The sequence below is a fragment of the Acinonyx jubatus genome, chromosome X (assembly GCF_027475565.1).
Source record: "Acinonyx jubatus isolate Ajub_Pintada_27869175 chromosome X, VMU_Ajub_asm_v1.0, whole genome shotgun sequence".
Classification (NCBI taxonomy): Eukaryota; Metazoa; Chordata; class Mammalia; order Carnivora; family Felidae; genus Acinonyx; species Acinonyx jubatus.
This window is the reverse complement of record NC_069389.1, coordinates 43060964-43073767: the sequence shown is the minus strand read 5'-3', so window position 1 is coordinate 43073767 and position 12804 is coordinate 43060964. Positions and strand designations below refer to the sequence as shown.

General features: G+C 44.4%; 1 protein-coding gene across 4 annotated transcripts in view; it reads left to right on the top strand.

Moving 5' to 3' along the window:
• The window catches only part of SHROOM4 (shroom family member 4), a 257265-nt gene extending 244929 nt beyond the window's left edge, over positions 1–12336 (top strand). For all 4 annotated transcript variants that reach the window (XM_053202326.1, XM_053202327.1, XM_053202330.1 and 1 more), the window contains 4 exons: positions 1816–1965; positions 2838–3018; positions 7720–7989; positions 9274–12336. In XM_053202326.1, the coding sequence (XP_053058301.1) occupies positions 1816–1965; positions 2838–3018; positions 7720–7989; positions 9274–9543 (871 nt within the window). In that variant the 3' untranslated portion in view covers positions 9544–12336. The remainder of the gene's footprint in view (positions 1–1815; positions 1966–2837; positions 3019–7719; positions 7990–9273) is intronic.
• Positions 12337–12804: the final 468 nt, after the last annotated feature.

Here is a 12804-nt window from a genome sequence, read left to right as displayed (position 1 = left end):
GGGTGGCTCAGTCGGTTAAGCGTCCGACTTTGGCTCAGGTCATGACGTCGCGGTCGATGAGTTCAAGCCCCGTGTAGGGGTCTATGCTGACAGCTCAGAGCTGGAGCCTGCTTTGGATTCTGTGTCTCCCTGTCTAGGCCCCTCCCCTGCTTGTGTGTTCTCTCTCTCTTTCTCTCTCAAGAATAAATAAACATTAAATTTTGTTTTAAAAAAAGGCTTTGTAAAGGGAGAAGTGTTAGAACAAGTAGATACATATTTTGAATCTAAAATGCAAAAAAACCCAAAGACATCCTAATTTCAGCCAAGTCAGACCAGAGTGTCTCTGTAACCCACCTACTATTCAGTTAGAAAACACTATGATACATGTAGGAGCAGGTTAGTGAAATTTCCAAGTGTTGCTTAAGTCTCAAAACTGGTTCAAGTATAGGTATAGTTTGCTTCCTGAACTCCATGCATTTCCTCTCAGTGCTCTGCAGAAGGAATCTGATTTTTGCTTCAATGTTCATTATCAACTGCAGAATATGTTCTCAAAGATCTCCTGTACCCCCTGCCCTATTAGTGGAGATTATGAGGAAAGGAACACTAGGACATATGGTGCCTAATATGATACACTGTAATATGGTGCAGGGCTGTGTCTGCTGTGAACTCAGTCTATAATTAGCACATCCTTTTAAAAATATTTCCAGGTGTTTTTTTTTTTATTTTTTAATGTTTATTTTTGAGAGTGAGAGCAAGATGGAGCATGAGTGGGGGAGGGGCAGAGAGAGGGAGACACACCATCTGAAACAGGCTCTAGGCTCTGAGCTGTCAGCAGAGTGAACCGTGAGATCATGACCTGAGCTGAAGTCAGATGCTTAACTGACTGAGCCACCCAGGTTCATCAAAATACATATACATATATATACATATATATATTTCCAGTTTTACTGAGATATAATTGACATACAGCCACATCCTTTTTCCTCTTCATTCTGTGTTTTTAGTAACTTCTGAGTCAGAACTCTCACACATACCCTAAATATATTTTTCTTATAAGAATTCCCTAAGTTCATACATTCATATTCCCTCCAGAATGTTCTCTTGTCTGCTAATATAGATATAGTCCAGCCAGAAAAGCCCTTACATGCAAAGTTTTATATTATATCAAGTTGTCCCTTTGGCAATATAGCATTATGGCTAAAAACATAGATTCTGGAGTTAGCTTACCTAGGTCTAAATCCTGGATCTGTCATTTACTGGCTGGTGACGTTGGTGAACTCACTCTCCCTCTCAGTTCTCATGTTCCTTATCTATAAAATGGTTGTCATGAGCATTAAATTTTATAGATATATCTATACACACACACACACACACATATCTTAAGACAGCTTCCAGGGCATGGTAAGCACTATGTGAATATTAGCTAGTATTGCTCATCTATTAGTGTTATTAGCTTAAAAACCTACATGTAAAATGAATACCTCAGATGAGCAATATTGGCATGCCCAAGTTTCTTTTGTGTGATGAATTAGAAGACAGCATAGCATGAATCAGTAAATAGCTGTGGAGCCTTTTAACCATTATTTTTGACCTTTATCTAAGAGCTGCAAGTAGCTGCAAAAATGACTAACGAGTTACTCCTATTTTTCCTTTCAGACAACTAGAGGTTAGCAAAGGTGCAGTGACACAGACAGGTGGAGGGTAGAGGTGGCTGGTAGGCAACAAGAATATACTGGGGGGTTGGCCTCCTTCTCACATAAACCATGGGTGGAATTACTTGCCCTTCCATCACTGAAACCTGACATTGAAGCTTTTCTATTTCCTTCCTCACACCAGACCAGAAGCCTTGATGGCAGAAGAGTCCAAACCCAAGCCAGCATGGAGCCAGAGCTACTTCTTTCCTGAGGAGCAGTTCTCTTTCATGGGCTGGAGCTCTGAGAAGCAGCACCTCAGTCCCATGGGCTTCAGTGAATCCAAGACAACAGGGTCTGCCATTCCACTTGTCAAGCCCCTGGGTGCCACTGGTCCCATTTTTTCCCCATTTCATTCTGCAACCATGGAGGAGACTGGGGCCACTGGGGATATGCCAGAAGTGGAGAGATCCTATCCCTTCCCAGGCCAAAGGCCTGCCTCACAGGCAGTCTCACAAGAGCTCATGAGATATGTGGTAGGCCGTGACAAGTCCCTGGCACGGGTCTTAACCCCAGCTTCCAACATGGTGACCACTGCTGAGGTCATGGGTGACCTCTTTGCTGTGGGAGATCTGCAGTGGAGGGGCCATTTCAAGCAGGAGTGGCACCATCAGGAAAGAAGAAATGATGAGAGTGTCCAGGAAAGCCACAGGGTGCTTTTGTAAGCAAGCCGACTAGATAGAGCAGAAGCAGGTGGGGATCTGGGATGGGTAGGAGGGAGGTCAGCAGTCTTGGAGGATGAAGAGGTAAGGTCTCAGCCATATCCCTATCACTGCCTCCTTCCCTGGGGATTCATACACTGGGGCCATAAACCCATGGGCATCATGGAAGATCAGAAGCCCAGAACTTTGGGGACCTGCCAGTTTTTCTGGATCTTAGTGGGGTGATGAACAAACCAAATCATCTCTAAAGAAGTCCCCCTACCTATGAAAGTCAGGGGCATAGAAATAGCCTCCCAAGTTCTCAAAGTTGGCCTTGACTTGGCTTCTAGGTAATCTTCATGTGGCCTGTTTACGTTTCAACAGTGCTTCCTGGTCCATTATTTCCTTATTTCATACCTCCATTGGTGAAGCAGGGTCCCATTTTTACAAATGGGGAAATCAAGAAGCAGAAAGGTCAAGAGCCTCTCAGCAGAAGTGCTCAAATGGTCATTCTTTGTTTCCACAGACAAGAGTTTCAGCACTTCTCACCTCCTCCAGGGGCCCCAGGGATCCCCACCTCTTACTCAGCTTATTACAATATTTCGGTGGCCAAGGCAGAGCTGTTGAACAAGTTGAAAGACCAACCTGAGATGGCAGAGACTGGCCTGGGAGAGGAAGAAGTTGGCCATGAACTGGCTCAAAAAAAGGTGACATTTTTTTATATGACTTAGATTTTCAGCATTTAGTTTAAGTATCTGGAAGTTGACCTGTCCTCTATGCTTCTCCAGAACAACTTGGTATATTCCCATATTTTCAGTATGGAAATCAAATAGCTTCTCTGTGTTTCTCAGAAATGTTTCTCCAGTCTCCTTTTGACCCAGCAAATACTAGTAATAATAGTAGTAGAAATCATAATCATCATCACTGTGTCTCTTGAATCTTTAAAATAATTTGACAACGATCCCCTTTTTGCTGGTTGAGAGGATTAGGTTGCCCAGGGTTACAGACTAAGTGGTAGATCTAGGACTTGAAGTCAAGACTGTCTCACTTTCTACTTTATCATGACATTCCCCTCTGAAATAAGCCAGCCTTGCAAGTAACTCACCTCCCGTGGCACATCAGAGTTTTTGCCAATGAGTTCTAACCAATCCAGCCACTGACTGTATTCTCTGTAACTTTCTGGGAGATGGAATAGATTGACTAAGCAAGAGAAGGAGAAATTATGGCCTGGTAAACTTTAGTATTTATTTGCAAGAATAATCAATAATTTCTTAAAAGCACTAGAATGATCAACAGAAATTATGTTGTTCTGAAGCCTACCCATTCTTTCTCTAAGCATCACTAGGCTGGTTTTCTTTTTTTCTTTTTTTTTCAACATATGAAGTTTATTGTCAAATTGGTTTCCATACAACACCCAGTGTTCATCCCAAAAGGTGCCCTCCTCAATACCCATCACCCACCCTCCCCTCCTTCCCACCCCCCTCAACCCTCAGTTTGTTCTCAGTTTTTAAGAGTCTCTTATGCTTTGGCTCTCTTCCACTCTAACCTCTTTTTTTTTCCTTCCCCTCCCCCATGGGTTTCTGTTAAGTTTCTCAGGATCCATATAAGAGTGAAACCATATGGTATCTGTCTTTCTCTGTATGGCTTATTTCACATGGATGGAACTGGAGAGTGTTATGCTAGGCTGGTTTTCTAATCAAATTCCTGGAATCACTTTGCCCTCCCTGTACTTACCCATTTTATTTTATAAGCAAATAGGATTTCCATGGCAACCCCGAAGGCCCAATTTGACACTTTGTGGACAACTGAACTCAACATAAATTGCTCCTCTGCCCATAATTTTCATTCAGGATGTGACCTGTAGGAAAACTGAAGGCCATTTGCAAGAGACCCCCCCACCACTTTCAAATCTGAAGCAAAATGTCAGGGAAGTAATTGAAATCATGGTGGTATCAAAGTTTTATTGATCCAGATGCCTACCTCCTTGGATTCCGTGTTCCCTGAGCATGGCAAGGCTGCTCCCGGCTTACTCAGGACCTTTCTTTAGGAGCAAACCTAATAAGAGTCTGACCAGGAAAAGATACAAATGACCAGAAATGGCAAAGGACAGAACAGCAGATAGTGATTTGAAGTGATTATCAGGGTGGGGCGGGGGGGGGGGGGGGGGCGAGGGGGAGGGGCGGCTAGGACAGTTTTTGTCTCTGAGGACAGGTGAAGAAGGTCACCTATTTGCAATATCCTAGAAAAGCAACTCAACTCAAACAGGGTCTGTGATGACTCCTCAGATCTATCCAGTACACTTTCTCCAGGGTTGAAGTTCAGGTTGCAAAGCCCAGGTGCCAAGAAACAAAGGGTTCTCTTTTCTTGCATCCTTCTAGATCTTGGGAACTGAAGAGCTGGGGTGGGTAGGTGATTTTCCAAGTTGACTGTTTGGCCCCCACCCCTCTCTTGACCCTGGCACTGACTTTGTTTGGGAGACCAGAGGGTAGGTATATAACTGGGAGTCTTTGGTATCTAATTGTGTTGCCTTGTTTCTATCATTGATTCCTAATTCCTAGTAGGTTTTAGAATTTCCCCTAAATGTAAACCTATGGCACTTCAGATTTAAGATCATGGTGATCTCCTGACCTTTGGCCAGTTTTGAAATATGATAATAGGCCCTGGACCCAGATCAGGCTCTCTTGGTCTTGGTCACCTTGGACATGTCTAAATAGCTTACTAGAAAGGAGCACATGCTAGAAAACTACAAACCTATGTATGGTCCCAGAGTACCTGGGAAGGAATAATAATAAAACAAGCACTGAAGCAGACTTCAGTATATACATACAAGATACAGAATACTATTGTAAGCATGTAACCTGTATTAGAACAATACTATGAGGTAGGTGCTATTGTTGTCCTATTTTTTAGATGGGGAAATTGAGGGGCACCTGGGTGACTCAGTCTGTTGAGCCTGACTCCAACTTAGGTAATGATCTTGTGGTTTGTGAGTTTGAGCCCCATGTCGGGCTCTATGCTGACAGCTCAGATCTTGGAGCCTGTTTCAGATTCTGTGTCTCCCTCTCTCTCTGCCATTCCCCTGCTCATGCTCTCTCTCTCTCTCCCTCTCTCACTCTCTTTCTCACTCCCTCTCTCTCTCTCTCTGTCTCTAAAAAATGAATAAACATTAAAAAAATTAGATGGGGAAATTGAGTCATAGAAAGGTTGAGTAATTCGCTCAAGGTCACACCAGTGCTTTGTGGCAGAACTAGGGTTCAAGCCCAAGTAGTTCTTGCACTAGAGTTCATGCTCTTAACCATGATGCGATGCTTGATCTGCTGGGGCAGGTCAATTCTCGTTAGGACTTTGCAGTAGACAATCATCTATTATCTCAGAGTGCCTGGTAATAATAATAATAACAATAGCAGCAGCAGCAGCATCCACTCTACCACACTACCTTCCTGGGAGTGGAGTTCCAGAACTGGTTATACCTACAGGGAAGACAAATCAGAAGACACAGGCAATGCTTCCCTTAAGAAACTTACCATCAATAGGAGAGGGATCAGACGTACCCACATGAAACAGGGAATGAGCCACTTCAAATTACACTATAGGTCCTATTTCTGAAAGGCAGGAGAGTTCAGAAAAGAAAGACATTATTAAGGGAAGCAGAAGCTTCCAGCAGGGAGGGTGGGAGCAAAGCTGGGCTCTGAAGAAAGAATGGGAATAGCCAAAGTGAAGGAAGAGTTTGAGAGCAGGTAGAACTGCATGATGCAAATCAGGAACACCAGGGTGAGTGTGGTGAACACAGAGGAGAACGAGAAGCTAATCACAAAAGTTTTGGAGCCCTGAGATTGGAATGGTAGGGCAGGGCCAGACTGAATAATAATAATAGCAGCCAGCCTTGATTAAACACTTAGTCCATGTTAAGCCCTTTGCATGCATCATGTCGTTCAGTCCTTATTACAGTTCAGCGAAGTGGGTACTACAATTTGTACCCACTCTGCAGATAAAGAAAGTAAAACACTGTGAGACATTCACACATGTCACACAGCCAGGAAGTTGGCAGAGCTAGTAGTCCAAGCTAGTCATTGGGACTTCAGAACTCACAGTCTTAACCAAAAGGCCTCAGAGGCCAAATGGAGGGAGGGAAGGAAGATCCGGCACAGTGTCATACACACCAGAGGTACTTCAGTGGATTGAAGGGGAATGAATGAAGTCATAGGCAAATATTTGACAATACTTTTCCAAACTATGCTCTCACAAGCATTCCAGTTCCTGTTTATTAAATAGTCTCTTTTCCAAAGAAGACATCCAGGTGGCTAACAGACACATGAAAAGATGCTCAACATCACTCATCATCAGGGAAATATAAATCAAAACTCCAATGAGATACCACCTCACACCTGTCAGAATGGCTAACATTAACAACTCAGGCAACAACAGGTGTTGGTGAGGATGCAGAGAAAGAGGATCCTTTTCACACTGTTGGTAGGAATGCAAACTGGTGCAGCCATTCTGGAAAACAATGTGGAGGTTCCTCAAAAAGTTAAAAATAGAACTAACCTATGACCCAGCAATTGCACTACTAGGTATTGATCCAAAGAATACAAAAATGCTGATTCAAAGGGGCACACACACCCCAATGTTTATAGCAGTGCTATCAACAATAGTCAAATTATGGAGAGAACCCAAACAAATGTCCATTGACTGGCTAATGGATAAAGAAGATGTGGTGTGTGTGTGTGTATGTGTGTGTGTGTGTGTGTGTGTGTGTGTGTACAGTGTTCAAAAAGGATGAAATCTTGCCATTTGCAACAATGTGGATGGAACTATAGTGTATTATTTTAAGTGAAATAAATCATAGAAAGATAAATATCATATGATTTCACTCATATGTGGAATTTAAGAAACACAACAGATGAACATAGGGGAAGGGAAGGAAAAATAAGATAAAAAGAAAGGGAGGCAAACCATAAGATACTCTTAACTACAGAGAACAAACTGAAGGTTGCTGGTGGGGATGTTGGGTAGGGGGATATATACATACATATATGCTGGTTCAAATTTATTTTGAAAATACAGATTTCAGTAAGTATAAATTAAACAAGACTAAGCTATTAAAAAATAGTCTCAGCAAGTGTTTATTAAGTTACATCTGGCAAATGAGAATTAGCCTATGGGTATCACTTATCTAATGCCAAGAAGTTTGGTGGTGACTGACTCCTGCAAGATATGAAGAGATGAGAGGGAGGGTGGCTATTCAAAAAACTTGAATTGCTCATGACTTGCTTGGGTTTCCTTTGTTTCTGGTAATGGGTAGAGCCTGCCATCTGTTCCATGGATCCCAAAACAGAGGTTACAAGCACAGATCAGTTTCTGTCAGTCCCCATTCTCATCCTTTGACTTCTCCTGTTTATTTCTCCTAGATACAGCTTATTGAAAGCATTGGCAGAAAACTGTCAGTCTTGCGGGAAGCCCAGCGAGGACTGCTAGAGGACATCAGTGCCAATTCTGCCCTTGGGGAGGAGGTGGAGGCCAACCTGAAAGCTGTCTGTAAATCCAATGAGTTTGAAAAATACCGCTTGTTTATTGGGGACCTGGACAAAGTGGTCAACCTGTTGCTGTCACTCTCTGGACGACTAGCCCGGGTGGAGAATGCTCTCAACAGCATTGATTCAGAAGCTAACCAGGAGAAGGTAGAGTTGGGGTCTCTGGGGTATAGATGGAGGTAAATGCCATTGGCTTCTTCTCAAGGCCCCCTCTTTCAAGTTTGGCTTGTCTTGGAGACAGTAAAGGATAATGTTAAGAGTGGGGACACTGGCTTTTAAGTGCCTTGCAATTCTGGCTCTACCAGTAATTAGCTATGTGACTATGGGCAGCTTACTTAACCGTACTCTACCTCAGTCTCTTCAAAAATGGGGTGAACACACTACCTAACTCATGGGATTGTGAGAATTAAATTAGTCCACAGTAATTACTTAAAACAGGTCCTGGAATAGGGTAAACACTGAATCAGTTCTAGTTGCCAGTAGTAGTAGTAGTAGCAGTAGTAGTGGTGGTGGTGGTATTGATAGTGATAGTGGTAGTAATAGTAGTAATGGCGGTGGTGGTATTGATGGCAATAGTGGTAATAATAGTATTAGTGGTATTTGTACCGATGGTGGTAGTAATAGTAGTAGCAATAGTGGTGTGGGTATTGGCAGTGATGGTGGTAATAAAGCAGTAGTGGTGGTGGTAGTGGCATTGGTGGTGATAGCAGTAATAGTAGTAGTAGTGGTATTGGTACTGATGGTGGTGGTAATAGTAGTAGAATAGTGGTGGGGATATTGGTGGTCATAATGGTGGTAGTAGTAGTACTAGTACTAGTACTAGCAGTGGTAGTAGCAGCAGCAGCAATTTTACCTCACTTTCTCTCTGAGTTAGAGGAAGAGATCTCACCAAGTAGTTGAAATTGGGAGTCTGTCATTTTCATGGGTTGGGCCACACTGTGTACATTCCAGAACCAAACCTACATCATCTTTCCATATACAAGTGGTTTGGGATACAAATTTGAATCCACAATAAGAAGCACTCAGGCATGTGCATACACACACAGACACATACACATGTACACCCACACAGAGACACATACCATCTTGAAAGCACTGTCATAGTGATACCTATTCTCCAGGTGGAAGGGGTCTGAGCTGGCTTTGTCAGAGCCTTCCCCCACCCTAACCCCAGGGGTGGTCCATGGATTAAAGACAGCTTAGAGATGGAAAGAGGTGAATGCATGTAGCCCCGCCCAGTATCACTGTTGTGTTTATCCTCCCTCTGCCATAGCACAGAAGAGCTTTTGCCTGAAGGTGGACTTCAGGGCAGGAAATATAGGACTGATCAGTTAACAGAGTGGGGAGCTGCTGTGCTCCACTGTGGAGCAGTGAGTTAGGGAGATGACTAGTAACTGGGATGGCTCTTAATTGGTCTATCTGATTCCCCAGTTGGTGCTGATAGAGAAGAAGCAGCAGCTGACAGGGCAGTTGGCAGATGCCAAGGAGCTGAAGGAGCATGTGGACCGCCGGGAGAAGTTGGTGTTTGGCATGGTCTCCCGCTACCTGCCTCAGGACCAGCTCCAAGATTACCAGCACTTTGTGAAGATGAAATCTGCTCTCATCATCGAACAGCGAGAGCTGGAAGAGAAAATTAAGCTTGGGGAAGAACAGCTCAAATGTCTCAGGGAGAGCCTACTCCTGGGGCCCAGCAATTTCTAATTCCACCAGCAGACTGTCACACCATCCCTGCCCAGCCACAACGGGAAGTGCTTTCAGTCTTTGTTAGCAGTTTGTTAGCAAGTAGATAGCAGTTTAGTTAGCAGTTTGTTCCATATCCTCTACCTTGGACATCTCTCACTGCCCCTTACCTAGCATTGCTCCCAACCAGCTAGGAGTTCCTGAGGAGGCCCCCAAGCCTCTACTCTAGGGAATAGATACAAGAGCTAGGAGCTGCCTGCAGCAAAGGGTGATCATACAACCACACTCCCCTTCCCACGGTTTGCACAGGCAAGTGCTCACCACACACAGAACCAACAAAGTGCCTTCATTCTTCTTGGTCCAAGGACTGCAAAGACACCATGCACTCACCACCCACCCATGCCCCAGTCAGCCTCTCAAGGCTCAGAGAGAACCTGCCTGTGCAGCTCCATTCTGCCCAAGGCTCAAAGCCCAGCCATTTCCCACAGAGATCTGGCTGTCTTGAGAGCATCACTTCCCACCAGTTTAAGGGCCTCACCTAAGCTTTACAGTGGGAAGCACAGAAGGAGAAATTACACTAAACAGAATGTGAGCAAAGATCAGGAATCCCTAGGTGCCCTGCCGAAGGTAGGTTTAAACAAATGGGCTCCACCCCCACTGGCCCCAGCATCTGGTTGAGGGGGAAGAGGCCTACTCCAACTGGTGTGGCCCTCCTCCTGTCCTCATACTTCTGGCTTACCACTTCCTGTTCCATCTTGCCTTTTCATTGCCAGTGGTCACCGCTGCCTACCCTAAGGGCTTCACACTATGGACCATTAATAGCTCTACTAAAGCTGACTTCTGGACACCCATTTCATTATTGGGGTGAGGGGTTCTTTGTTGTATTTTAAATGGCCTTTTGATTTTATTTATTTTTATTTTTTGATTTATTTTTTTCCTTTTGTAACTAATAAGGTGAGAAGAGGGGAGGTGGAAAGGGAAAAGGAATCCTAGAAGGAAAGCGTGTTCTGCAGATCAGCCTGGATTCACCATGGCTAGATGAGGGAATGCCAAGGCCTTGAATTCTTCCCACCAAACACTACAAGTGTCTAAGAAAGGAGTTCTCACCTTGAACTTAATTTACTATGGCCTGGCCCTATACTAAAGTCAGCAATGACCATAAACTTAGCATTCCCCAATGGATTTCAGTTTTTTACTTATTTTTTCTCAAAACCAAAGATATCCAAAACTGACAAAAGTTCATCACCCATTTTTCTACTATCTCCCATCTAAGGAAATGGGTATAAGTGAACTCAGGAGGAGATCCCTCTATCTCACAATTGCTTTCTCAGCTTGTGGCCTGACTCAGGGAACTGAAAGTAATGGTAGCTGGAAGCTCCAGCCAGGGCCAGCCCCCCAGAGCAAATTATGATCCAGCCAGGATCTTAGGCACACAAACAACTAATGTTGCTGTTGTTGCCAATTCCCTGACACCACTAGCCAGTTTCTGTCCTGGAAAATCCCTCAGGTGGGTGATGGCAGGAAGGGAATTGCGGCCAAACTCTGGCTTGTTATCCAGCTCAATTCCCCATTCCTTGCTCACTGGCACCCACGGTTCATATTGCACAGCTCTGCCCAACAAACCTGGGCATCTCTTCTAGTTACTGCTGAGTTCCTCAGGATCCTTGGAGGTTAACTGTAGCAGCAGGGATGCCTCATTCAACCAAAGGATTTGCCAAAGAACTTTGCTGCTGCTACAAATAGTGGTCTCTAGCTTCCGTTTCCTTTCATTGTATTTGAAAACAATGGAAGAATCTTGGCCAGCAGGGTGTCCTGAGGGGGGCCCTGGGTATGCTCTTAGTACACTGCTGCTCTCAGAACCACTGTTAAAATGTCAACCTGCCATTCTCCCCTCAACTGGGGAAGTCTACCCTATTCACGAAGGCCGATGGCTCCTAAAGGGCTAGGCTTACCCAAGCCACATTTGAGGAAGGTGGGGGAGTGCTATGAATAGAAGCTATGGTTGCCATCTTTTTTTTTTTTTCTTAAGCAGACTCTAGGATAAACAATGAGTAAGTTGAAACATCCTATATTGGGGGGTGAGGCCAATGTAGTCCATCATTCTAAGATTTTCTGGGGCCAGAATAGCTTTTTGGGAACACAGGCCGAGGGAAGAGTGGTCACTTGCCTGGGCATGATGACTGTGGTCTGGGTTTCTCTAGTCAGTGTTACATTGCTTGTACATTAAATTTCTCACACAAAAAAGTACTATTGATTGTATTATTTTTGTCCCTTATCCCACCTGAAATTAAAGTTGAAACCAGAACACAAGGATGCTCACTTTCACACAGAAGGGTGGTTTATAAAACAATATAATAACCACCAACCTATACTGAGCAGTGAAGCTTGGCAGACAGGTGAAGTACCAAAAGGGAACTAATGCCCTGCGCTGCTGAGGCAGCAGTGCCATCATGCCTCATAGTGCTTCAGAGCTGCGATGTGGTGTCTCTCCCCTGTTCTCATTTCCTGGGCTCAGCCCTCTTGCAAGGCCTGCCAGGGGTAAGCAGTTTGGAAGGCAGGCCAAGGGATTTCCCCAAAGACAATTACTGGTCTTAATTTTTGCCCTCTCTCTTCAGATACTCATATAGGCCCCAGTGGGTAATAGGTTGACCTAGAGAGAGGAGTCAGTACAAGAGTTACTATCACTTGTCCCTTCTCACTCCCCCACCCCCACCTAGATAATTGAGTCTCGAGTCCCACCAGTTGCAGACCCAGCCAGGGTATAGTGGTAAATGCTCAAGGGGAACCTGAGAGAAAGAGGCAGACACACTAAAAGCTCTAGAAAGGGAGAGACTGGAAGCAGAGGAACTGAGAGGGTGAAAGACGAAAAGTTTTTTTCAAGGCCAGAGTCAGGTTCTGTTTTCCATTTAACCTCAAGTGTCAAAAAGCTGCCCTGGGCACTAGAGCCATAACCTTTAACCCCCCCATCTCCCTGAAGGTGCTGCTCTGTCAGTAGTACCAAGTCCCAGATGGAGGAAGCTGGGCACATATATGGCCACTCCCTTCTGTCTGGAGCTTGGTGACTCCCACTGTCTTTGCCAAAGGAGTTGTCTATGCCAATAGTATTTCTGTAACAGCCTATTGTATTCTTGGAAGATTAGTAGATCTTTAGAGGGGGGTGGGGCAGGGGACAGTTTCTATAAAGAACCAGTGTTTGTTGTACAACTGTTGGGGGTCATCTATGCCATTTTATTATTTTTCTGAATCTTATAGTTTCTGCAACTGTGTCCTCCACCATTCCCT